This window comes from Lygodium microphyllum, chromosome 17, assembly GCF_053477565.2.
Source record: "Lygodium microphyllum isolate KBCC chromosome 17, Lygodium_microphyllum_v1.1.10, whole genome shotgun sequence".
Classification (NCBI taxonomy): domain Eukaryota; kingdom Viridiplantae; phylum Streptophyta; class Polypodiopsida; order Schizaeales; family Lygodiaceae; genus Lygodium; species Lygodium microphyllum.
Window position 1 is genome coordinate 8,362,009 of NC_141151.1, and position 27,223 is coordinate 8,389,231.

The 27,223-nt window shown below is 40.4% G+C and overlaps 1 protein-coding gene across 2 annotated transcripts in view; it reads right to left on the reverse strand.

Moving 5' to 3' along the window:
* Positions 1–4,077: 4,077 nt before the first annotated feature.
* LOC148021548 (uncharacterized) overlaps positions 4,078–27,223 on the reverse strand; it is a 44,397-nt gene continuing 21,251 nt past the window's right edge. Inside the window, exons 3-13 of one of the 2 annotated variants that reach the window (XM_087696957.1) lie at positions 20,775–20,858; positions 20,183–20,424; positions 19,274–19,505; positions 17,031–17,110; positions 16,794–16,878; positions 16,577–16,708; positions 16,369–16,482; positions 16,082–16,129; positions 4,728–4,812; positions 4,596–4,649; positions 4,078–4,510 (exon numbers count right to left, since the gene is read on the reverse strand). In XM_087696957.1, the coding sequence (XP_087553083.1) occupies positions 4,323–4,510; positions 4,596–4,649; positions 4,728–4,812; positions 16,082–16,129; positions 16,369–16,482; positions 16,577–16,708; positions 16,794–16,878; positions 17,031–17,110; positions 19,274–19,505; positions 20,183–20,424; positions 20,775–20,858 (1,344 nt within the window). In that variant the 3' untranslated portion in view covers positions 4,078–4,322. Of the gene's footprint in view, positions 4,511–4,595; positions 4,650–4,727; positions 4,813–15,937; positions 15,982–16,081; positions 16,130–16,368; positions 16,483–16,576; positions 16,709–16,793; positions 16,879–17,030; positions 17,111–19,273; positions 19,506–20,182; positions 20,425–20,774; positions 20,859–27,223 lie in introns of those variants that run through there. The other variant, XR_015694338.1, reaches the window with a different exon arrangement.

Consider the following 27,223-nt stretch of genomic DNA (forward strand, 5'->3'; position numbering starts at 1 on the left):
TGTTTTTTAGGACAAAAACTTTCACTGTGAGGATGGATTGTAATGAGCACGATACATGGAAACTAGGGGGTAGATGCCCAATCACACTGATCAAGGTATATAAGGTGTAAGAGTCCCAATTTAAAGCATCTAGTTATTAACAACATACTCTTTACCTTCATCTTTAACTTCCATGGCTTCCCCCCTCCTTTCTCCCCTCTTTCCTACCTTTCTCTCTCCTCTTCTAGTCCTTTCTCTTCTTCCTTCTCTCATTCTCCTCTCTCCTCTCAACTTCATTCATAACACTTTGATCTTGGGACCTTTGCGAAATGATGCAATCTCTTGTTTGGAAATTTTGAACATTTTTCCCCCAATGAACCGTGATGACATGCTAATTGTTTTTCATGTATGTATTGATCGAGAGTATTCTTATAGGCTAGCTTCTTGCACTAGAAATTTCTTGTGTTTGAGTTTTAGTACCATAATCTTTTTTTTTTGTTTTCATAGCCAACGTTAGAGTTTAATTCTTTAGGATATGCAAGAAAATGTACGTTATTTTGTTGGCATTGCCTATAAGGGCTCCCATGGACATGCCTAGCAATAAATAGATACATGCCCAGTTAGTTTATTTTCTTTCAAGCATTTGGTCAAAGAGTTTGTGCCTTTAGGGCCACTCACAAATGCCCAGTTAGTTTATTTTCTTTCAAGCATTTGGTCAAAGAGTATGTGCCTTTAGGGCCACTCGCAAATTTGTGTGCTAGATGGAGCACCCCACACTAGAGACAACCCTTGTAGAGAACATGACCACACAAAACATGAAAAGGCAAATTTAAATGTAGTGTACTTAAGCAAAACACCTTGCCCACTTAGCATACCATAGTATTCCAAAGGTATCTTTGCCGACTGTCGAGTTGCATACCATGCCCAATGAATCGGCAGACATGCAATTTTCTGATTGCATCAAGACCCTCAAGTGTATACACAATCAGTGTACCACTGGTCTCTCACCAAATCCTGTTGCATCTGCTGTACTGAACATTTATTTCCACACAGACACACACACAGAACTTGTCAGTACGTGGCGATCCCAAGACTCCCGCCATTAATGTAGCCGACAGGTCAATCATTCCTCCTATCGTGTCATTGGAAGCACACACTGCCTCGATCTACATGTCGGAGCGTAAATGTTTTGCGGCCATGCATTTTTAATCCACGGCAGGCTGGTAACGGGCCGACCTACTTTTAAAGGACGGTCCTTTGCACAATATGCTGAATTCTATTTCCCTCGTCAATGTGCAAGTTGTTAAATCTGCATGCGTAAAGACTTAGATTATGGAAGTCGCTAAATCAGGGAAGTGGAAGCTCCAATCCTAAGTCTCCTGGTAGCATGGTCATAACGAGTTATGACGGGCACAAGTCATGTGAGAAAGTCCAGCATGTGAAGGAGCAAAAATGCATGTAGGGTCCCCAGTATGCAAACTGTTGTAAGCATGATGAGAGATGTTGCTAATTATTTGCACGTATGTCTGCACAGACATGTTTGGCTAAAATGGCAGCTTTAGAAGCAGCTCAAATAGTTTGATTAAAGGAGGATAAAGTTAAACAATCCAAACCGAAGCTGTAGGCCAGTAAGAAGTTTTATCAGGAACAAGTGCAAGAAGGGAGATTGCACGTGTGGCTCAGCACCAACTCATAAAGGATAATTATGTTTGCTAAAATGTAGCAAGACTTGTAGGTTTCAGTGTCTACCTAAAATATCTTAAGGGAGAGTTGTTTGTGCAAGAGCAAGAGAATTTGAAGGACCATGAGGCAATTGAGGTACATGCTTCTCAGACTGTAGAGAGAAAAAGCTCAAGAAAATGATCATATGGCTTCTAGTGCTCAAAGTTATATGTAGGGAGGAGATGGCAGCTTTATGTTGCCGTTTTCCCTCCAAAAGCCGTTCAGTTTTCTCAGCAATCAGTTATTCACAGGAGTCTTTTGTATCGTCCCATTGCTTTTCAACTATTACCTCTTTCCTTATGCAAAGCATTGGTTGGACAACCATGCCAAAGGTTTTCTGGCATTATAGTACTACACTAGGCTCTACCCACAGCAGCTAAACGGGGCTCATTTCGAGGCTAAATGCTTGGTGGGGGTTCAATTAATAGCTCTTGTGTTCCTTCTGCATCACCAAAACATAAGGATGAGCAAATTCAGATCATGGCTAACCATCCACTAAGATGTGCCAAGTGTTATGGCTCAAAACACCATGCATTACCTTAGTCTGAGCATATACATGGACTAAGGTCTAAATATGTTCTTAAAAGTCATAAAACAAGTTCCTTGGTATTTCCTGAAATACGAATGTAACAAGCAGATGACTAGTAATAAGTATAATGTTTCGGCAAAGATTTCTGTATTCTTATCTTTCAATGATATTTTCAGTATGATGGTATTCGTGTGCTCCCTGCCTCATAAACATTTTGGGTTCAAGTTTATCTCCTGCTGAATGTGTCTAACACGAACAATTCCTTAGTGCTTGCTGGATTTAAGAACTGATTTGGACAAATGACAAGGTGTTTAGAAAGCCCCATATCCTAGAACACAAAAACAAGGAGATGCTTAAAAAGCTAACTATGCTTGCTTCTATCATACTCACGTCCATCTGCAGATCATAATCTAATCACCTTATCCTAGAACGCAAAACAACAAAGTGCTTAAAAAGCTAATTATGTTTGCTTCTACATGCTTGCATCCATCTCAAGATCATAAGTCCTTTGCCAAGGTAAAGCCTTTACTTGTAGGTTCTTAAAACCGGACTCCCTATTGGCAACATGCCATGATGTGATAAAAAAAAGTTCTGCTCATCTTCCATTTCATGTATAATGTCTACATAGGTATGGGGATCTATTTTACAAGTCTAAACTGTGACATTAATGCACAACCAAACTGTGTGGATTTAGGAAGAATGCCATTTGCTACAAATATGTAGTCGCAACATTCCCAGTCGTTTCAATTATGATTTGGGCCACGCGCTGGGCATTTCAAAAAACTACGAATGCGTTTACATCAGAATTATTTCAAGCATTAACAATCATATCAGTTGAGTTGGTGGAAAGAGAGATCAGATTTCTAATATTCACCAATGGCATCATTCAAGGGGTGGCTTTTCACTGATGACATTATTCGCTCAACTCCCTTAGCAATTGCATGACTTTTTATCATTTACCACGGTTACATCAATTCTACTATCTAGTGACTTGAAAGGCTTTCTCATCTAGTCCACAAGTTTTCTGTGCCTTAAAGTGGTTCGCACAATCATCTATAAACTTTTTTTAATATAGCATCCATTACAAGCACGCATGTACACATACAACATAGACATTAGAAATGTTGCATAAAATATCTACATTTAGACATTGAGACAATAGACAATAAACTAGTTAATGATATTGATGGGAGTATTCCTCAAAATTTGAGGTTTGCACTGGATCAGAAAGTCCAAATCTTCACAAATTTGTAGGTAATGGAACCATGGCAAATCAACAAGGCCAGCGTGCCAAAAATTACATACAAGACAATGCAAGTGCAATGGTGGGGTACAAGATACAATTTGCTTAATCTGTCAATGCCCTCATCCACTACTGGAAATCGTAATATATCACTATGTACGGGGCTGAACCAAGGTATTACTGGTTCTTCATATTTTGTTCAAAGGAACCCCTCTACTACCAAGTGAATCAAAGAGTGCATCCAAACAGAATTGCTTAAGTTTTCAATTCCTGTAGACAATCGATGAATTTCTGCACATACCCTAACCTGCTGATTACTATTTCTGTACATAGACAAACCTGCTGATCACGGAGTTACTATCATTTTTGGTTAGCATGCAGAGATTTTGTCTGCTTCAAATTATCATTTACATTAGCAAGTGGGACTTGTGCTAGTTTGGAGGCTTCAGTCTTCACACACTTTAATCAATTTACATGCACAATCCTACAAATAACAAAGTTGCATGTGCTCAGCACTCAGCCATCTGAGATCTCAAAAAGGCCAAACCGGTTTGCAACCAATGTAAAGACTAGAAGAGAGACTATAGGACGTGAAATACAAAAGAATGGAAATAATATGGCATTTCCCGAATGAGTGACAGAAATTTTTAGCAGAAGAGAGTTACATTATTGCATAATGCTCAAGAAATCTTGAGAAAAATGATTTTCAAGCAATATGACGTATACACATACCTATTGCACAAACTAGCACGAGGCTTTCCTTGCAGACCAGACCTAATGCAACAAATATTACACATATGGACACGGGGCATTGGTGTTTAACAGAAATTCAAGTAGCCAATATGATCATCATCTAGGATCAACTGTTTGCTGTTGAAAGAGACTGGGGCGAGAAGGTGATGAAATACTCCCGGGGCGAGAAGGTGATGATATACTGCCAGGTGGTGATGATTCTAGACTTTCTGATACTTCATATTGGGTAGGTAAGAGGTTCAAGAAGCTTCCCTGCACTCGTTGATGCCCATTGAGATTTGCATCTGCAAAGTTTTAAGAGGGTGAAAATGTCAAACTTATTTTTATATATCAATTAAGACAAAAAGCCTGCTTTTAGAAGTCACATACCAAAAATAGTCTTTATAGATGGCCTCCTGGGTTTTGCTTTCTTCCTCAGTTCAGCTAACAAAGAAAACCCACAAGTCTCAAAAGTTTGCTTTAAGGGAAGTGCCCAAAATCAAAAGATTGATGAAGACCTACCAATGCCAGGTATTTGGGCATCTTGTACAATCTCAAAGTTCTTGTATGTGTAGCCAACAAAGTTTACATCTTTGGATGGCAGCATCTGCATGGCAAAACAACTCTTTTAGGTCACCAATAGACCATCATCAGACTTTTTCTCAGGGTATACCATCAACTCACAAACCCATAGAATTTGTGATAGAAAGAAAAGCCCCCTAATTTACAAAGTTCTTTGGGAAGCCACTGTTCACTCCTCCCTGATAAACACTCATGTGTTTTGGAATCCCCTCAGATACAATGCATGGAGTACAGTGTGCAGGGGCGAGCACAAGGCAGCAGGCCACAGGCTGGAATGAAGAAATGACCTGCAGAGATGGGAGTCCTCCAAGGTGAATATCAGGAAGAGATACGGATAACCTGCCTGCTCTTCCAAGTAACTGGTTGGCAGCTGCAACATCATTACCAATGCTGCTAAACGGTTCCCCCATAAGTGAGCAGTCTAAATTGTGATAACTCCAGCACCCTCCATGCCTGAGTAGGAGCACCTTAGCTCTAAAAGGCTGCACCTGCACATCAGGTGATCAACGCCTCCCCCACCTAGCCTTCTTGTGAATTTAAGACCTCACAAAATCTCCATGACAAACTGGCACAGCATCAAATGGGATAACAATGAGCTGTACTGCCAGTCCACCTGTTCTGGAACCAAAACTACCTGAATACCATTCTCATCCACAAGCTTTTGCTCCTGATCCGGTGTCAACAATAGAATAGGTTCATAGTACTCGACCAAACTGTTGATGTTAAACATTGTGCGCACCTTCCATTTGGTCAAATTGTTGGTGACAGCTTTCAATGCTCTTGAATGTGTTTTTCTTCCCTCCTGATAACTATGAAAAGGACCCAAATGGCTTCAGCACTGCTGGATCTTGAGATAGTGCCAATGCCTACCCCTACAATTGCCCCCCTTTCATGCCTACCCCTTACCATTTAAGTCCAAAGACAATGTCAAAAAGCCTCCTCTCCAGTTTTTCATCAAAATATGGATCGCAGCTTGTATTTAATGCAGCAGGGGAATTGGAAGTACTTAATGGTACAAAGCAATACTAAAACTGGCCTCAATGAACCAAAGGGCAGTAAAATTTAACTTGCAAGCACTTAAAAACAAAAATTCAGCAACCGAAAAACAAATCAAAACAGTGAAGTTAGAATGCTCCTGCACCAGAACACACAGAAAGATTGGCTCCAAAGCCTCTAGAGGTGAACCAGTCCCATAGAGCAGCCTGATTGGCCACGGATCCAATGCGGGGATCCACAATGGGTCAGACTATAGGGATGGTGATGAATTCCCCTAGATCAAAGGTCTCAAGTATGCACTCTACCTTGCAAGACCACACGGAGTAGTTGGAGCCATCCAACTTTTCCTTCTCAAGAAGCAAAGGTAGGATGGGCACTTGAAAAAAGAGTGCCATAATAGCAATGTGTGGACCATTGATGAAATGCCAAGAGAAAGTGGGTGGGAGGGAGCCTGATCATTGTTCATATCATGATCCACTCTCTGTAACTCTTCAGTCTTCACAATGATCCTCTCGATCTTCATCATCAACCGATCTTTGGACGAATCCTCTCAATCTTGACGGTTGTAACATTGGTCTTCATAATTCCAATTGTTTCTATGTCAGCCAGCTTCCCTCTGCAAGGTTGTAGTTGGCAGCAATAGACCACATAACATTGCAAGTGACACAAATGAAGAGAAAGGACTTGGAGACCTGTGGAGCATCATAGTGTTGAGCTAAAATAGTGACTCCTCCTATTAGAAAGAGCGGACTCTGAATAAATCGCAAGCTCTTTCCAAGTCATTTAGTGGGTCCATTAGGGCGTCGAAATTTTAAAGTGCATCATTGCTCGAACCGTCCTAGCTAATCCACAACGAGCTTGTGAACAATTCCTACACGGGAAAATATATGAAATGTAAGAAATTCTCTAATATTTCCTAGGAATGTACAAATGCATTCCCTACATATACCTAGGGAATTATATTCCCCACATCTCATGGTAAGAAATACTAGATATGCCATATGAATTCCTCATATATAACTAGGAAAGTCCATTCCCTACGTCCAATATTAGAATACTACATGTCATATAGCTAGGGAATTCAATTCCCCACATATCATAGCAGGGAATTATATGCCACACAACTCAGGAATCGCATTCCTCACATCTCACAATATGAAATAACACATGGCCATATGAAGATATATTTTGTTTGTTTGTTTTTCTATTACTACCCATGGGAAATGATTAGCATACAAATTAAGCCTTAAAGTAAGTAGTATCTCAATGGCATGCTAGTGACATGGATCTCTTTTATTCATTTCGTGCACACCTGGTACAACATTGCTTCTCATCCTTTTGATTAATCTTTTGCAAAATTGTTCTCCTTACTCTTCTAAAGATTATTTTGGTGGTGCACCCAAACCTATGAATGTAGATTGTAATTTACCCATAATTCAATGTTGACTATATGCACCTTCTTCCTCATCTTTCTCGAGATGAAAATGATCCTCTTTTCCAACCTTGTGCAAAGGGCAATATCGTGAAAGAGGCATCAACTTACTAAGTCTATCTCTATGGGAAACTTAAACATAATTAGCCTCCAAAGAAACATACTAAACTTACCAAAATATTTTTTCTTCCATATTGTTAAAATTAGACTACTGTGTTCACTCACATTAAGTTAATGTGCTTACATCAAAATGCATGTGCCTTTGAGAAACCTATTTGCCTTGGGGCTTTGATTTTTATCACATTCTCTAATGGGGGCAATGGCGGCCTGCTTCCCACTGCAAGGTCATAATTGGCAGCGATGGAGTGCGTAACATTGCAAGTGGCATAGATGAAGAGAGAGAACTCACAAAATCTCCATGACAAACTGGCACAGCATCAAATTGGATAACAATGAACTGTACTGCCAGTCCACCTGTTCTGGAACCAAAACTACCTGAATACCATTCTCATCCACGAGCTTTTGCTCCTGATCCCATGTCAACAATAGAATAGGTCCATAGTAGTCAACCAAGCTGTTGATGTTAAACATTGTGTGCACCTTCCATTTGGTCAAATTTTTGGTGACACGCCAGCTTTCGATACTCTTGAATGTGCTTTTCTTCCCTCGTGACAACTATGAAAAAGACCCAAATTGCTCCAGCACTGCTGGATCTTGAGATAGTGCCAATGCCTACACCTACAATTGCTCCCCTTTCATGCCTACCCCTTCCAAGCCTTGAAGGTACCATTTAAGTCCAAAGACAATGTCAAAAAGCTTCTTCTCCAGTTTTTCATCAAAATACGGATGGCAGCTTGTATTTAATGCAGCAGGGGCGATGGAAGTACTTAGTGGTGCAAAGCAATACTAAAACTGGCCTTCAGTGAACCAAAGGGCAGTGAGATTTAACTTGCAAGCACTTAAAAACAAAAATTCAGCAACCGAAAAACAAATCAAAACAGTGAAGTTAGAATGCTCCTGCACCAGAACACACGGAAAGATTGGCTCCAAAGCCTCTAGAGGTGAACCAGTCCCATAGAGCAGCCTGATTGGCCATGGATCCAATGTGGGGGTTCACAATGGGTCAGAGTATAGGGATGGTGATGACTTCCCCTAGATCAAAGGTCTCAAGTACGCACTCTACCTTGCATGACCACAAGGAGTAGTTGGAGCCATCCAGCTTTTCCTTATCAAGAAGCAAAGGTAGGATGGGCACTTGAAAAAGGAGTTCCATAATAGCAATGTGTGGACCATTGATGCCAGGAAGGGTAGAAATGCCAAGAGAAAGTGGGTCGGAGGGAGCCTGATCATTGTTCATATCATGATCCAATCTCTGAACTCTTCCATCTTTGCGATGATCCTCTCGATCTTCATCCTCAACCGATCTTCGCATCAATCCTCTTGATCTCAACAGTTGTAACATGGGTCTTCATAATTCTAACCGTTTCTATGTTGGTCATTATGGTCATCAACAAACTGATGGTCCAACCCATCTTGCCAATTGTACCTATCAACCATTGTCCTTCAAGATACCTGCAAAAACACAAGGAAAACACCAAAGACTACTGCATGTCAACGGCTCTGAAAAGTGGATAGGCCTCGTACAAAGGCTGAGAATAAAGGGAGAAAAGAGAACAGCCTGCTGTATAATTTCATGCAGTTGACTGCATCCCTAGTCCAGAGTACCTGGTGAGCTGACAATACGGATGATTTCAGTTTTGGATTCAGCTCCAAAGGCTATGATTCATCCCAGCCAGATTCAAGTATATAACATGTGATGCCTCCATGCAGGCATCCAATTCATCAACATCCCTTCCCCTAGCATTGCTAGATGCTCAGAGATGAGGAGCATGGCATGCTTCTACGGCAAAACATCCCGTTTAACACTGTAGCACTACTTGAGGTCCAGAAATTCCAATGAAATGCACATGTATCTGCAACAACCTGCAGGCGTGTTTAAATTCGCAAAACTTGTGTTTTGATAGTCACCACCAATAGGAGGGCCATGCAGGGCAATAAATGCAGAAAATCTGGTGCAATTACAGCAACTCTGTAAAGTCACCTCTTCAGGGGCTGCTCCTATTCCTCTCGTTTGGTGATAAACCATGTGAGAGTGCACAACAAAAAAAAGCTCATGAAGACAAAAAGAGAAGGGAAGAAAGAGATGGAGTGAACATAGAGAAAGAAGGAACAAAACTGCACTGAGCAGAAAATGAAAGCTGAATGCAAGGCTACATCAAACAGTCTCTGCATTGATTTGCGTCAATGAGGGTGTCAGAAGGAGGCAAAGGATGGCTGAGAAGTAAGTGATGATGAAGAATAGTGAAGTGCAAGAAAACCAAATCACTCTCAGCAAACTTCACCTGCCAAATCACTCTCAGCAAACTTCACCTGTCTGATTTTTCATCATCCAGAGATTGTGGCCAGGCAGTACACTGCTGTGTTTACCTTCTCCAACCTCAAAGACCTATAGTGTTTTGGCCCTGCTGTTCACAGCCTTTTACATCAGTCCACTGCATTGACTGGCCCATGGTTGCTGTTTTCATCACCCTCAGCTCCAGTCTACTGCATCCTCATCATCTCCTACCTCAACATAGTGGTTGTTGCACTCCGTTTCTGTCATCAGAGGCTGACATCTTCTGAAACTTCTTTCTCAGCTTGCTCCCACTGGAGCCATCAGCTTCTCCCTTTGAGCATTGTGTACATACATTCATTCATTATTCAACATTCATCATTCATCATTCAACATTCATCATTCATTCAATTTCATGTTCATTCTTCAGTTTTGATTTTTGTTGCCGGTGTCTTTGTTTCCTATGTTCAATCACATCTGTACACACTATCTTTTTCTTTTGCAAACCATATTTACATATGAATAAGAGATTGCTAGCAAAAAATAGGCTGATCTGATCATCATGAGTCCGACAAGCAGATGTGACTGCCCAGATGCTAAAAATAGAGCACCCCTACCACGATGCAGAAGTAACAAATGCACCCACTAATCATAAGTCCGCAGTGCGAACAAACAAGTGAACCAGTGCAAATGCACACTTATATCCACCTAATGTGCCTCAAAAGAAGAGGACCGACACATGAGAATGACTACCAGATTTTGAGAATGAAAGAGCTCCCAAATTCCTCATCTAACTCAAAGAGGCTCACAAGCAAGAGATGTACTCTTTTCTCCCCAACCCACCCCTTGTGATCCTACAGTCTCCTTCCAAAATTAGCTTTGTAGGGCCAAAAATAACTTCTTTAATATTTTTCCCCACGTGACATTCAGGTATGCATGTTTCTTCTTCTCCAAGTCAAGTTTCATTCAACAATTAAGTATATTTCAATGAAGGTTAAGTCTTTGTCCATCCTTTTCCACGATTTCTTTTCACCACACTTACATCCACAAAGCATAATCCAAACCCTTTACATCCATTGGATCATGCATGAAGATTCAAAAGCATGTACTTATTAGTCGAACAATACCACCCATTTCATCATCAAAAGAATAGAACCCTTCGTGATTCTTTTGAACCCCTTGCCTAAGCTTCATGACATGCTCTTTTGGCATCTCTGAGCTCTTCTCCTTATGCAACAATTGCTTGAATCCCAAGGTTTTCGGGACCTAGTGGTTGGTCTAGAGGCTATGGCAGATTCTGGATTGGTCAATGGAAGGCTCGTAATGCCAACAAATGTCAAGTTATGCAAGGGTTGCTTCTTGAGTTTCACTCAAAACTGTAGTACTTTCCCTTGATATATCAATCTCAATCATGAGATCCAAGACTTCTCCATTGAGGAAGGGGATGATTTGAAAGTCAAGATGGCTGAATATAGGTGTTTACTCCCAAGCTCGCCACCATTGGCTCATTGAAGTTGGAGGACGACCAAGGCACAATATTTCTAAACAAGCTCCTATTAAAATTCTTTTACTTTATGTAGCAACTCGTCTTGTTGCTCTGATTGCTAACCTTGTGTGAGTTCAAATGTCATCTCTTGCATTACATTCTACTACATGACCTAGTCCAACAAAAGTCTTTCTCCCCATTGTCTATTTTAGAGGAGCCTATGGTCTCTTCTTCTTTGAGGGGGAAGTTTGAAGGTGGCAAGAACTCTCAAGACAAGAAAGCAAGTCCTGAAAAGTTTGACACCCCTTCTTCCAATGAAACAAAGACACAACACTTACTTACAATGAATAGAAATTTTACTCACTATGAGTGCCAAGGTCATGTGGATAAGGAGTGTTGTAACAACCCAAGGTCATCCACCAAATCTCCTCCTCACTAGAAGAATAGAACCTAATGTAGATGATACAAGTGTACACTACGCATTGAAGGAATAGAACTTAATGTATAGATTATGCAAGTGCATAGTGAAGATACACTTCTACCTTTAGAGTCTCCTCTATTAAAATTAACATAATAATGTCAGCCATGGTCTCCATGGTGAATACAACCAAATCCTACACAATAGAAGGAGAAATAGATAGGGTTTTGGTTCATACAAAGCAAAAGGTTTATACAAGCTTGACATGAGGCTTGGCTAAAATGAAGACAACCAATCACCTAGCATCATGAAAGTGGTATGTCCTTCGTGAGTAGACAAGTAGCCATCCTCACCAGTTGAATGCTCTAACTAATGTGGAGCTCGTGTCAAAGTATAGAGGGAAGATTGATTTGTGTAGTCAAACCACCTTCACCTCCATTGTGTGAATTCTACATCTGCATCTAGTAAAGTGAAGAAAGAGGAGGAGGAGCATGTGTTGTCCTCCTCATTAAAAGCATATTTCTACCTCAAGGCCTCCAATGAAGCAAAAGCTTCAAAAGACAGCCAAGGCTCCCAACAAAGAGGTGTCTCAAACATTACAAATTAGATACACGTCACTCGTGCAACTCATAAGATGAGGTTGTTCCTAACAATCAACTTGTGTCTACTACATTGAATGGTTTGCCCGAATCTTATCAAGGTTTTTCTATCACATTAAGGTTAGTGACCACAAGAAACCAAGTTCACTCATTCTTTTGACATGAGATTCACATTTGTAGATGAGTTTAAGGTACACAAGAATGCTAGAAAAGGAGAGCTCACAAATATGCTTAGAAAATGGAATCCATATATCAAACACAAGACAGTTGTGTACAACAATGGGTCATTGGCTACGTGGGCACTTGCACCGGCTCTCCCTCTCCAACAAGGCATGCACTGGATCTACAAGCGATGAATGACTAAATGTGGAGGAGCCTGAATAAATAGGACAAAATCATGCCAAGAAGGTCAGCCAACATTTGGTGGTCGGCCAACATAAAATGCTAAAATAATCACCACAATGACCACTAAAAAATACCTAAATACTCTAAAATATCCAATCCACTAGAACACGTGCCAAACTCACTTATGAGCTGACTATACTACTAATACCCTCTCTCAAATCATGGATGATTTGATACAATACAATGATACATCATACAATGATAATGGCAATCATAGTCATACAATAAAGACCACCAAAATAGGACCATGGATACCCAAGGAGAGGGTGATCAAGCCACCACCAAGGTACCTTAGAGAGAATATGATTGTCAATGTCGATCGTAACAAAACCTGAATATAGAGAAAAATCAAAAACCCTCTCTGTGTTTATCACATCAATGCCTCATAGTAGTATAAACGATCATCCTATCAAAAATGCCTCTAAGCGTACATGAACATGGATTCCCTGCCTTTGGCCAGAACTGCCAAAGTGTCTCCTCATGTGAGCTTGGACTAGGAGCTAATCCCGCAAATAAAGCACATCATGAACCCGGAAGTCAATCCCAACTTCAGGATTTCAAAAACTGCCAGAAATTAGTCAATGTATCAAGGAAGTCCCTCTCTAGAACCTGTGCACATGTATACTTGTATAGATGAGACTCACATGCTCCACCTCACCACCCTCTCATACTCTCTCTCTAACACTAGAGAATCATGAGGGATGACCGCATCACCTACACTACTAGAAAGCAGCAAAAGGAGGGGCAACCAAGCCCTTTCATCGATCTGAAGAAGATGACCCTTTTTGTGCCTTGGCTTGGCGGGCCTTGGCCGGAGAATACGAGTCAAAGTTGGAGGAGGCAAATGGCTAGGTGGAGAAATCCATATCCCACTGCTCCTTCTTCTTCCTCAAAGCCGCTAGCTCTTTGCAATCCTTGCACAAATATCCCTTTTTACCACAGTGACAACATTAGGTCTTCAACTTATGCTTCCTCTCATCCCCCTCTAAAGCGTTAAATGCCTCATTGGAGCCACCATACTAAGATGAAAGCCTCCCCTATAACCACAAAGGTGCCTCATGCTCAAGCAGCATCAAGAACATATGGATAAAGCTCACTAGTGTCCATGATATTTGGGCCCGCAAAGCATTGGCTACTCCATCAAACTCTGGAGGAAGACTGTAGAGCAAAATCGCTACAAGATGGGCCTCCAGAAGGATAGATTGCATGTGACAAAGTTAATCTTGCACCTATGGAACATGAAGCAATAATGACTTAATAGTATCCTTTAGCACAAATTTTATCTGCGGGAGCTGTCCATAAAAGGTAATTGCATGCATGGTCGAGAAAACCTCGAACAACATCTGAAGCTTCACCCATATCGTAGAAGAGGTCCCAGGAGGTGACCGCCAGAAAAACTTCTTTAGAGATACAACGAAGCAGAGCAAAGTATGAACAGGCATCATCAAAGTCCCATGTAAGTATAACTTCCTCGTAGTTGTCCTGGTCCCAATCAATAGGAAGAGAAGCGAGAGGCTCAAAACGCTCGAGAGCTCCAGAAACAATGTACCGTAACCGCTTCTACACAAACCATGCTTTCATAACAGCACTCCATTTTAGGCAATCAAGGCTATGAAGTTTGTCATTAGTAGAACAGCAAGGGGAAGCCATCTGGAGAGGATAGTAAGAGAAAATAATAGGAAATAAGAGGAGAGAGAGAGAGAGAGAGAGAGAGAAAATACAACCAAAGCACAGCACAGACTGTAGTAAACGAAGTTCACAAGCAATGTTGGACCACAAAATTTGCAAATGGAAAGAATCAACCAAGAGAAGAGGAACAAAGATTGGAAACCCTATCGCCTAGCCTTCAGGAATCCAAGACACTGAAAATGCAAATGCTGTAAATGAAAATCAATAAACACAAGAAGCAATAGCATTAAATATAGTCAACAATGGTTGAAGTATGTAGCAAATTTTAGTTCTTATGATGCATTGTCTACTCAAGGTTAATCTTAACTGGCAGGAACACGTGTACTACCCAATAAAGTATACCTTGGGGACGGTACAAACGTACCTAGAAGGATCTTAAAAGAGGCAAAGGGATCAAAAACATGAAGGGATTTAGTCAACTACAAGAGTCTAGTTAGCTACAAAGATAGCTAGAAGAGGCGATGGGATCAAAAACATAAGAAAGAAGAATGTTACAACCAATGATTCAAGAATTGAACATATGTTTGACTACCATAAACAAAGTGTAGCAATGCCATAAACAGAGAAAGGCTCTATGCATAGTAGGAACAAGCGGTAACCCACTATTTGAATTGCCAAATAGGCCAGTTTGCAAACAAGAAAAAGTGCTGGTGGGAAGGCACAAAGGCAAAAGCAGGCCAAATATTTTGCAAATACTATCTTAATTGGTAGGTACATGAGTAGTGCCCTATAAAGCATACCTAGGAAGGGCCTTGCTCTAATAAAGCACCACACCATAAGAAGTATTTACAATTTGGCCAACAACATGACTGACCTACATTTGCATAAGGTGCCCCACATCCTTACTTCTAGGGCATCTCACCCTGCATAAAGGTACCCTTAAGCACTTCTATATTTTCCATTCTGTTATGTAATCTTTTGGGCCCATGTCAAGGTGCGTTCCAACATCTCACCCTGCATAAAGGTACCCTTAAGCACTTCTATATTTTCCATTCTGTTATGTATTCTTTTGGGCCCATGTCAAGGTGCGTTCCAGCTTCGTGGCAATTACTTGATGGCTCCCTTTGGGCAGACCCTTGCATCTTCAGATTCATAGTAGAGTTACTTCATTGTTGTCCTCATTTGTATCATTTATGCTCTCCATTGTCTTGTTATTGACATTGTACGCATCTTTGGTGATACTTTGCCTTCCCTTCCCCAACCCCCCCTTCCTCTTTTTTCAAGAAAGAGTTGTACCTTAAAGATGCCTTGTACATGGATGCAAGTGTAGCAAGGGTTTTAAGGAGCTATATCTTAGTTTGGAGACTACAAATAGGTTGAAAAAAAGGTTGCTTTGGGTGTTTGTTATACCCGTCTCGTTTCTCAATAAGCAAGTCAAAGCATAGAAGAGTTCAATCAGTCGCCATATTATTTTTCTGATTATCGAAGTTTTTGTAAATCTTGCATCTTTTTTCCTAAATTAGGATAAATTTTGCTATTGATTATAACTGAAGAGACAAAAACAAGAGTAGTTGACTACTGGTATTGCTTTTCACAAGCTGCTGTTTACAAATGGGCAAAGCATATGGTTATTACCAAGATGAGAGACTCATGTATCCTAAAGAAATTTTCATTTAGTGGGATTAAACTACTCGAAAAAGATTATATGCTTAGGAAGCTACTCTTTGATTCGCACAAGAATCGTCACAGTAACACTTCGATACATGAGAGTTTGTACTTCGAATATGTCATACATTTATTGCTCCACTATACCAGCCTCATCAGAGGTGGTGTACATCTGTAACAAAAGCTAGGCACATGTTTAAAATCCATCATTGAATTCATTTTCTTTAATATTAATCCCAGAACAATCCTTTAAGAAAAGTAAAATGATCTACCTTTCTCCACGGTCCAGATTTTGGAGTTGATGGTGCCTGTGATATTGACTGCAAGGAAGACAAACCCAGCAAAGGGCATTGTGATATTTAAAACCTACAGATTTTTCTTTAAAGGCAAGCGGTAACCTAGACAATACATACAAAATGTCAAGTTATCTTCTTAATGGCAGTACTATCATTGTTAAAGAGATCTGCATAATCTCTCTATGACAATGATAGTACCTATTGCACGAAATGTGCAAATCACAGCGACAATCGCATTAAAAGGTTAAGGTTCAAGCAGATACCTCTTCAAATTTTTCAAAATTCTGTGTGTCAAGTTCACTTGTCACCTCTGGCTTATAAGCTGCCTCCATCTCATACAATTTATCCCATTTCACATCCTTGAACCAAGGGTGTGCCTATATACATAATTAATCAAGTTCATTGATTTATAAACTCATTTCCTGACAGGCTTCCAAGTATAGGCAAAATAAGTCCAGCTCAAGAAGCTACCTTGATTTCACGAGCCCCTTTAGTGCCCAATCTGTGCTCGACATCACAAAGAAGCCGACTTATCAAATCTTTGGCTTCTTCCGATAGCTTCACCTCATCAGGAAATTTCAACGTATTTTTCCAATTGACAATCTGTAAGGTGGTAGTAATAAGAAATTATGAGTGAATTAGCAAAAGGAAGTATATTATATATCAACTAGGATTACATTTCATTCACCTTCCTGCACGTAGCCATTGGCTCATCTGAATAGAATGGGGGATAACCTATAAGCATTTCATACATGATAGCTCCAAGTGACCACCTAGAAGGAAATGGAAGATAGACATTTAATATCATCACAGTTCCTCAGCTTATGCCACAGAAAGCAAGATCATACCATGCATCTACAGACTACCATAATTACCCTGCCAAATAAACATTTGAACAGAAATATAGAGTTTTATGAAATCTTACCAATCACACTCCATACTGTATCCTTTTTTCAGTAACACTTCAGGAGCAATGTAATCTGGTGTGCCAACAGTTGAATATGCCTACAGACCAAGGATACAAAGTTTACAACAGCACTAAAAATCCAATAAAATTGTAAGGTAAATTTCCAGCGCATTAAAGTGAAGGAGTAAATTTCTAGCACATCAAAGTGAAGAAATAAATGAAATCCCTTCCTCTCCCTCTTTAAATGCCAAGCCTTATCCCACTTACTGTTACAAACCATTTCAAAAGTTTGATGAAGATTGTAATAGAAGAAAACTCAATAACAGCCATGACATGTATAATTGCCAAGATTAAACTATTTCCAGAAAAAGAATAAGAATGCAGTGATCATGAACCTGTTTTGTGTCTTTCAGAAAAATGTTTTCCATTGATCACTAAAAGCATTATACAAACATGAGATAGAAGCAAAAAGGACTAGACCACCAACTTGGCAATGGATGTTAACCGGTGTCTCAATTGAATGGCAAACGAAGGGTCAGCAAGGCTCCAACACAACAACAGTGGGATCTAGTAAATGCAATGCAAAAGTACGCTACTTGAGCTAGCTAAAGATGCAATTAGAGCTCAAAAAAACCAGTAAAACTACAAATGTATACAGTAGGTAGAAATGACTGACCTGACACAATTTACTGCAAAGACCAAAGTTCCGGATAGGTGGATTAAGCAATTGGAACATATCATGTTTTTGCAAAGCAGGTGGCAAAGGAGGAGAAGCTGCTTGTGGTGGTGGTGGCAGGAATGGCAGAGGAGGAGGGCACACACAAAGACACCACAGAAAAGGACGATAACAATACAAAGCAATAATTGACACTTCAAGCAAGGCTAACATTTGAAATCATCAAAGGAGGGAAGTGATTTGATATTCATGGAAGGGACACATTTCTCCAAGCAACCTAAAAGACCACAAAGTAAGAAGAATCTACTAGTCCTCAAGCTGGCACATCTTTTGGTGCTCAGATTGGAATTTTGCCACCCTTGGACACGAAATTGTGAGGGTGGGGGAAGATAAGACTACTGATTTTCTTTTGCTTGTCGGGGATTTATAATGGTATCCATTCAAATGCCATGGCACATGCAATTACAGATACCACCAGAAGACCTTGTGTATGCTTGTTTTAAAGGAATACAAGCCTCCGGCCTTCCATGTAAAGAAACAGTCTGGCAAAACACACAGAAATGCAAATTGCACAAAAAACGCATCAAACACTATCTGTAAATTGCTGAATGAGAATGAGGAATGAGAATATGAATGATTGCAATCAAGGACGACAAGGGCAGAGGTGACTGAGAATGGTATCTGAGTGCCTCTACTCGCACTGGACCTCAAAACACACCCGCAGTTGTCCTCCCAAATCTAACACATGTCCAGCTAAAAGGTGGCAGCAAAATGCAGGTCTGGCTGCCCAAAAAGCAGATGTAGATGAGTTTGGACCTCAAAACACACCCGCAGTTGTCCTCCCAAGTCTAACACATGTCCAGCTAAAAGGTGGCAGCAAAATGCAGGTCTGGCTGCCCAAAAAGCAGATGTAGATGAGGTTGGCAATGTCAGCAGCAGGTCATACAGCACCAATGATGACATCAGCAGCCAGGCACCCGGCTAGAGGTCACCTAATGTCCTGATGGGCAGCAGTTTGCTGATGAAGTCCTCCACTGATCAACGATGTCCTCCAAAAGGGCGACCGGCTGAGATGGGCCATCAGCAGGCAGCTATCAGAGGGTAGAAGGCTGATGGCGGAGGCTGCAGTGAGATAATAACAAGGGGATCAACAGATGCCCACAATCGACTCTATTTATAGAGGATTCTGGTGCATTTCCTACTGTTCAAAAATAAAACCATTTATTTTTTGTACTAAGCAATAAATACTTTTAGGGGCTGCAGAAAGGACAATTAAATAGGGATTAATGCACTGTAATTTATAATTGGTGCAAAGCCTAGTTTTAAGTGGCTCAACATTCCAACCATTGGAGACTCATCATCTCAATTTAAGCAACCATTAGAGACTCGTGAACACAAATGAAGCAACCCCTGATAATGCACTTGATGGCAAAGCTGTCAGTTATCACATATGCAGCGAGCAGAACATAGTCAATTAGATAAACGAATACTAAAAACCCATCATTCTATGTGAAACCTCCTGACACCAAGGGGGTCTTATCTATTCCCAATTATAATGTTGCACATGCATCTGATGAAAAATTACCAGCATCCGTCTATTTCTTTGCCAGTGTTGTAATTGCTCCTGTTGGGTACGCTTAGGAGTAACAGACTGCTTAAATTGCTCTGGGTTTTTAGCAGCTTTCAGCCTCTCCTCTACTAGATCACTTTCTTGTAATGTTGGCAAGTGACTATAGTCTAGAGGTTTGCAGAGTCCAAAATCTGAAAGCTTCATATGCCCATTTCTATCAAGAAGTAGATTATCAGGCTTTATATCCCTGTCAACAGACATTTGAAGTCATATATGTCAGACTTCATGAAAAGTTTGAACTTTTTCCAATGGTAAAACAAGACAATGCTTCAGAAAGCATCAAACAAGAAAGCTAAACACAAACTATATCAACCATGCAAGCTGACTCAACCGAGCTTTATTAGGAATTGCATAGAACATATGGCTACATCTGGATCTATTGAAGTTTCAAAGTGAACACATTAAAAACATGGAGCAGCAGTCTGTCCAAACAGCAAGTCTTCAAACTGTCTTCAGACCACAATAATAAAATTCAACTATTTAGAAATTAAAGCACTCCACAGTTCAATGTAGATACATATGCATTAGATCATCTGATTCTTAAATGCCCATGTTCAGGGATCAGCAAAATTAGAAACAACTCGAAGCTCTTTAATTGACTGAACATATACTGTCCAACCTCTATTCAGTACTAATCCCGGGAAATAAAATAGTGGCAAGAAGATTTGAGAAAGGGATCAAAACAAAAATAGACGCGAAAATTAAAAACGGTGATACTAGATTAGAGTAAAAGCAACCAATTATTGCCACTCATATACACCCTTACCTACACTTAGACGTTTCTGTTCTACCAAATTGATACACTGACAGATCAAAAATTTGATCAATGGACCACTACCAAGAGACATCATTCTCTTATTTAACCTGTGGATATAGTTGTGCTTATGTATTGACTCGATAGCAAGCACTGCTTCTCCAACATAGAATCTGGCTTCATCTTCTGTAAGACTGTCCTTACGCATAAGTAATGTCATCATATCTCCTCCAGGTAAGTACTCCATTATGAGATATAGATACTCTTCATCTTGAAAGGAGCAAAAAAGCTTGACAATGCAATTACTCTCCACCTCAGCAAGAAGATTTCTTTCAGCTTTCACATGCTCCACCTGTTTATATTACCCAAAAAAAGGACCACTTTCTTCAGATCCAAGTGTTGACTATTAACATCATTTCCATGTTAGCATACAAGGATAATCCAAGCTCATTGAACGAATCATGTGTACTAAAGAACAGATGTCATAGCATCACACTACTGGTCATGCCAGAATAGTATTCTTGAAGGCAGCTTTGCCACACAGAGACTAGATAAGTATGATAAACCCCTCAGATGAAAGATTTACATGGTTCACAACTCACGACACTCATTTTTGAAAAAAGAAGGTCAATATTAGTGTTCCAAGATTAGAAAGTGCAATTTAGACATTTTCAGCCTTAAGCTGGACTGTAGACTTTGTACCTGTCCTCTTCTGAGCATCTCTGATTTCTTAAGCTTCTTCATAGCATAAACATGCCCGCTTGTCTTCTCTTTACACAGCCGCACCTGCATAAAAAGGATTGGTTATGGTTTCATTGTGAGTGAGATGATAAGTAGACTAGAATATCTTTCTGTTATCTAGCAAACACCTTCAACAACGTAGAAACTTTGCAGCTAGTAGGAGCACCAACTTTGCATAGAAACCCATTTCATACAATTTGAAGCATACATAACGTTTTTCACAAAAACGTTTTGTAGATGCAAAATACATCTCTAAAAATCCAATTGTCTGAGAAGGAAAAGAAACTTGACTTTTCAAAGACCAAAAACTTGAATGCCTAGAGAGGAGAAAAAACATGAGCTTTTTTTTTGTTCATGTTCTATGGTGGATTTCCTTAGTAGGTATTCTTGCCATTTTTTATTAACTTACATGAAACCACCCATACATATGAAACGTTGTGTTTCTGAAACTCCTAGCTTCACTGGAGCACCAACAAAAACCTGCTAACAATGATAAGACTAATAAACACAACAAAACATCATTTGAGCTGTTCTTCCACTTTTTCATGATCAGCGTATCGTAATTCTGGAGAGCCATCACAATAAGGTGTCAATGCAGTTGTAAAATAATGATCACTCAAAGATACACCATTCCACAAACATATCTAACAGGATGTATGATGGAGACACCTCCAAATAACTGCACAATAAAAGTATATTCGCATGTTGAACATACCAGTGTCTCACTGTGAAGAAACCTATCAGCTAGGGAAACCTATTATGCCTGATCTCTTTCCAGCGACAACAGGATGCATTGGACAAGGGACTTAGATGCCCATGTGATCACAAGCAGCCAGTAAAGGACTGGTTTAACCAAGCATTGAGCCACCTTTGCAGAAAAGGGGCAATTCATTTAAGAATGATTGATCCACCTGTTTTCATGAAAGTGTTTAGGGCGTAATGGTTGCCAGAATTTTCTTCCTCTTTTTTGGGTTTTTCTTTTTGGGGGGGGGCTTATTGCAGGAACTCATTTTTAGTTTCAACAATGACTTGCTAACTTGTTATGCAAAAGGTACGTTGAAAAGATAGGGGGTGCAGGGCGGTGTCAAAAATAACAAGTATACTCTGATACCATATCAAAATAAGCAACAATGCAAAGAGACAAAAGGGTTTGTGGGGAGTAACACAATGTACGGCAAACACTGAGAGAAGAGAAACTCAGAAACACAAGAAGAACACTATGATGATGCACTGAATCATGCTATGAGTTGATACAACGGAGCCAAAGCTCAAAAGATAACTGCACTATCCTGTTTGAATCAGGTTAACACCTATGGGAAATCTGCACAATGAAGGGAGCAAAACATAGTCCTCCGGGTAGTGGGCTATCGAAGTAATCATTGGAAAATCAAGGGCACCTGTCGAGGGAGCAAACTACAAAACTGCAGTCCTCTAATGCCGAGAAGTGACCTAGGCAACAAAATGCAAATCCCAAAGTGTTGGATGCATCCAATTCTCATGAGCTCAACTTATCTGGCAAAAACTAAATCATAGTATAGCATAAACCATGGCTGAAACATCAATGGCATCGTAACACATGCCGTTGTCCATAAAATTAGCTGAATACCACTGAAAAACTAATGACCATTTACTACACATCAATATAAGATAAACTATCTATAATGATCAAAAACCAATGATCCAATGTTGATCATAATTGATGCTACACTAAGCATAAAGTGACGCAAATGTATAGTTCCAAAGCTACAGATAATAAACCATACCATATGCATACCAAACATAGTGACCGGTACACTGAATAGTGATCCCTTAGCAAGTATAATCTCAACTACATTACCCTGAATGTATAATTAATACATTCGAGATCCACTACATGTAGAGCTGTCCATCACTGAGGAGAGGAGGTGCTAGCTCCCTCACGAGCATTAGGCAATACTTTGGACCCCTGCTCTACTCGACCTAACTAAGCCTCCAAAGTTGACTCTAACTAGAAAGCATCAAGGTAAAGCTACAACAACTGAGGATTGGTCTACAAGTCATCCTCCCCCATCCATTTAGCATCCATTGATAAATAGTTCTGAAACTTCACCAAATACCACTTGGAAACCTTACCCTTGATCTTTTGCTCTCTATGTGCCAATATTTGCTCAGATATCAATATCTCATTTAGCTCCTCAACCTCGAGCCGAACTTCAATAAATACATTCTTTGGCACATCACCATGAAAAGGCCTTAATAAGCTCACGTGAAAGGCATTGTGTATCTGCCTATGTGAAAGAAATTTCAGCTTAAAACATACATCACCGATCCTCTCCAACACTTTGAACAGCCCACAATATCTCATCTTGAGCTAAAAATGCATTAACTTCACTTAAATAGTCCAAAAACATGCTTAATTAAGGAAGAAACCTTGTTTATTTAAAAAGAAATGCATTCCTAGAGAGTGTCTGTATCCCATAAGCACAAACCCACTTGGGAGGGCCCAAACTTTCTATAAATAGATATGTTGCCCTCCATCCAGCCTTAATCTCATTTATGCAGATTTTAGGTATTTCAGCTTGCTGCCCACACCCCGAACACAAAAGGACATCGCAGTCCAAGCTGGCCATTGTTGTCTACAACAATCTGACGCCTGTTTCCAGCCTACCACACACTATTCGAAGCAGATTTCAGCATGCTGCTGCTGCTGCTGGTTTTTCCTGCGTTTTTAGTCTTTCTCTCTCCTACCGCCTGCGTTTGCTGTTTTCTCTCTCTTGCAGCCAACGTTTTTAGTATTTCTCTCCTCGCCTGCGTTTTTAGTCTTTTTCTCTCCTGCACTGCCGTCTACATTAGATCCAACCTTCCTTGGCTGCATCTGCTAGTGTTAGACATTCGAAGGCTACCTTGCTGCGATTCGGGATCCGCTCGGAGTACAACACACTCTCTAGCTCATTACCCCTGCCCTAATCCTTGAGATACACGAGTTCGAGGTACAATATTCATTCACTACATAGTGTGTTTGTTGCATAAGCATTGTATATTCAATAGTCATATCACTTCATTCATTCTCTATGTTCATTGTCTCTAAGTTACCCTAACCCTAACTATGTTCTATCAATCTATGCTTTGTCATATGGTGTTATTTGTGTTTCTATGCTAGGGTATTTCTTCACATCTCATACTCAACTTTGGGTACAATCTCTCTTTGCCCTTCATCTTTTTCAGCCTTGCCTTTTCAAAATGCGGCAATACATAATCGCCCTCTACAAACTGCAAAGCACATCAGTGACAATCAACTGCCCTTATCATAGTCTTTTGCCAGACCTATGGGAGTCAAATTGTCATAAATAAGCTACTGCAAAAAGGGTGCACTTGCTGCATTTCCATGATAACCAGCACTACCAAATGCATTTACATGACCAGCACTAAGTCCTTGTGATCCAACAGCCCCAAGGGGTGCAAATACATTTCTGTATGGCCCACTTTTCAAAATGCGGCAATACATAATCGCCCTCTGCAAACTGCAAAGCACATCAGTGACGATCAGCTACCCTTATCATAGTCTTTTGCCAAACCTATGGGAGTCAAATTGTCATAAATAAGCTACTGCAAAAAGGGTGCACTTGCTGCATTTCCATGATAACCAGCACTACCAAATGCATTTACATTACCAGCACTAAGTCCTTGTGATCCAACAGCCCCAAGGGGTGCAAATACATTTCTGTATGGCCCACTTTGTGCCCTAGGCATCATGCCTATGCTGCCATACATGGAATTGTGCATTCCATCTAACATACCCAAATACATTGGGTGTTGAGAACCATGCATTGGCTGTTGCATACCATAGGGATTCGTGCCAAACATTCCCGTATGCGGTCCTTGGCCAACCATTGCATGAAAAATGGTGCCACTACCTAAGTATCCTTGCTATCCCATGTTTGCATTTGCATGAATACCCTGCTATCTATATTCCCATGGATTACCGTGTTGGCCATGCATTTGCACTTGTTGTCCCATGGGTACCAACAATTTGTGCTCATCAATAACTTTGGGCTCTTCCAGCTTAGATATTTCCTTTTGTTCTTCTGGCTGTCCCGAAGCTCTAGAAAATGTCTTTTCTTTGCCTTTGTCATCTTGCTTTGGGGAATTCAAGAATCGAGTAAACTAAGAGATTTGTTGCTGTCCTCATCCAATCTTTGAACCTATCATCAAATTCTTCACCCTCATGCTGGTCATCAGCATCTTGAGGTATGGAAGTCCCTGCACTTAGGGTCATTTCCCACATGTTCAACTTGCTCTCCACGCCGAGAACCTTATCCAAGATCATGCATTGCATTTCCCCCTTCACCATGTGAATGACCAAATTGAGATGCATCATTACCACTTGATCCCATATCACCGTGTGAAGACATACTTGCTGTAATCAACATCTGAGCACAATTTCAGCAATAATGCAAACCTTCTGACTTATAATCAGGTGTCTCACGCCCACCCATTCAAAGGATTTGATGGTATCTAGACGATGGAACTATGGAACCAGCCTTTTGTTGGAGCTCAGCTGGAGGGGTGAGCAGCAGTTCGAGAAATGAGAGTGACGGAGAGAGAGGGAGAGAGAGTACAATTAGATTTGAATGTACCAACAATGTGTTGGTACACAAAGAATAAAATGTATTTATACTTAGGGCACATAAGGATACATTCACATGTACAACTGAATAATGTACATGTACTATACACGGAGGTGAAAAAGGGCCTTTATCCCAACAACCTCCCACTTAAAGGTCCGAAGCAAACCTTTAACCAACTCCCACTAGTCATATGCAATGCTCATACTGAGCTTTGCTTAGACTTTTAGTGAGAACATCTGTAGGGTTATCCTGTGTTTTGATTTTGATCAATGTGATTAGACCATCTTCCAAAATCTGTCTGATAAAGTGATATCACACATCTATATGCTTTTTGCGTGAATGATACGTGGCATTCTTAGCCAGATACACAACACTCTGGCTATCACATCCCAATACTGCAGTACCCACAAACATGCCGAGATCCTCTGCAAGTTTAGTCAACCATATTGCTTCCTTAGAAGCTTTAGTAGCTGATATGTATTCATCTTTAGTAGTACTCAGTGTTGCGATGTTCTGCAACCTAAACACCAAGAGACAGCCCCACCAGCGACATACCCGCTAGTGGACCTACGAGTGTCCAAGTCACCTACCATGTCTGCATCACAATAACCTTCAAACTAAGTGTACCCTGCCCATAGCAAATACACTTTCTTTGTGTACCCTTTAGGTATCAAAGAATACACTCGACAGCTTCCCGATGTGTTTTGCCAAGATTTGACATAAACTTGCTAACAACTCCCATTGCATGAGCAATGTCTGGACGAGTAGCAACCATAGCATACATAAGAGAGCCACAAGCTAATGCAGAAGGGACTCCCTTCATAGCATTGGCTTCCACGTCATCTTTTGGGCTGTTGGCTTTACCAAGCTTAAGATAAGGAGGTAAAGGTATCCCAAAAGGCTTAGCTTCAGCCATGTTAAATCTGTCCATTACCTTTTCAATGTACTTTTCTTGAGATAAAAACAGCAATTTCTGCATTTTATCTTTGCGAATCCTCATGTCCAAAATATGCTTTGCATTCCCAAAATCTTTCATGGAGAAGGCTAATTTCAGTTGATTTTTGAGAGCATCCAAGCTAGTCTTTCTTTTCCCAACTAGCAACATATCATCCACATACAAAACAAGTATGACGGGGCTGCCATCTGTATCCTTTTTCATGTACAAACAATGATCTGCATGGCTACGTGTAAACCTATGAGATAGCATAAAAGTGTCAAACGTTTTGTACCACTACCGTGGTGCTTGCTTCAGCCCATACAAGCTATGTTTTAGTTTACACACCATCTGCTCTTTTCCAAGAACTATAAGGCCCTCAGGCTGTTTCATGTAGATTTCCTCATCAAAGTCACCATGCAAAAAAGTTGTTTTCACATCCATTTGGTACAGCTCTAAGTCCAATACAACAGAGCAAAAACCACATGTAGAGTGGTCATCTTCACAACAGGTGAGAAGACCTCTTGGAAGTCAAACCCTTCCTTCTATGCATACCCTTTAGCAACCAGTCTTGCCTTGTACTTGGTTTTCCCATCAACTATCTTTACTTTGTAAACCCATTTGTTAAAAGAGGCTTCCTTTTTTTGGGCAACGACACAAGATCCCAAGTATCATTAGCATATAGAGATTTAATTTCTTATTGCATAGCTAGCTCCCACTTACTGCTGAATTGGTATGACTTGGCCTCTTTGTATGTAAGAGGCTCACCCTCATTTGTAAGTATCACATAATGCAAGGAGGGGTCAAACCTGTGTGGTTGCCTTCTTACGCGTGTAGACCTACGTACCCAATGATCTACATTTTCAAGA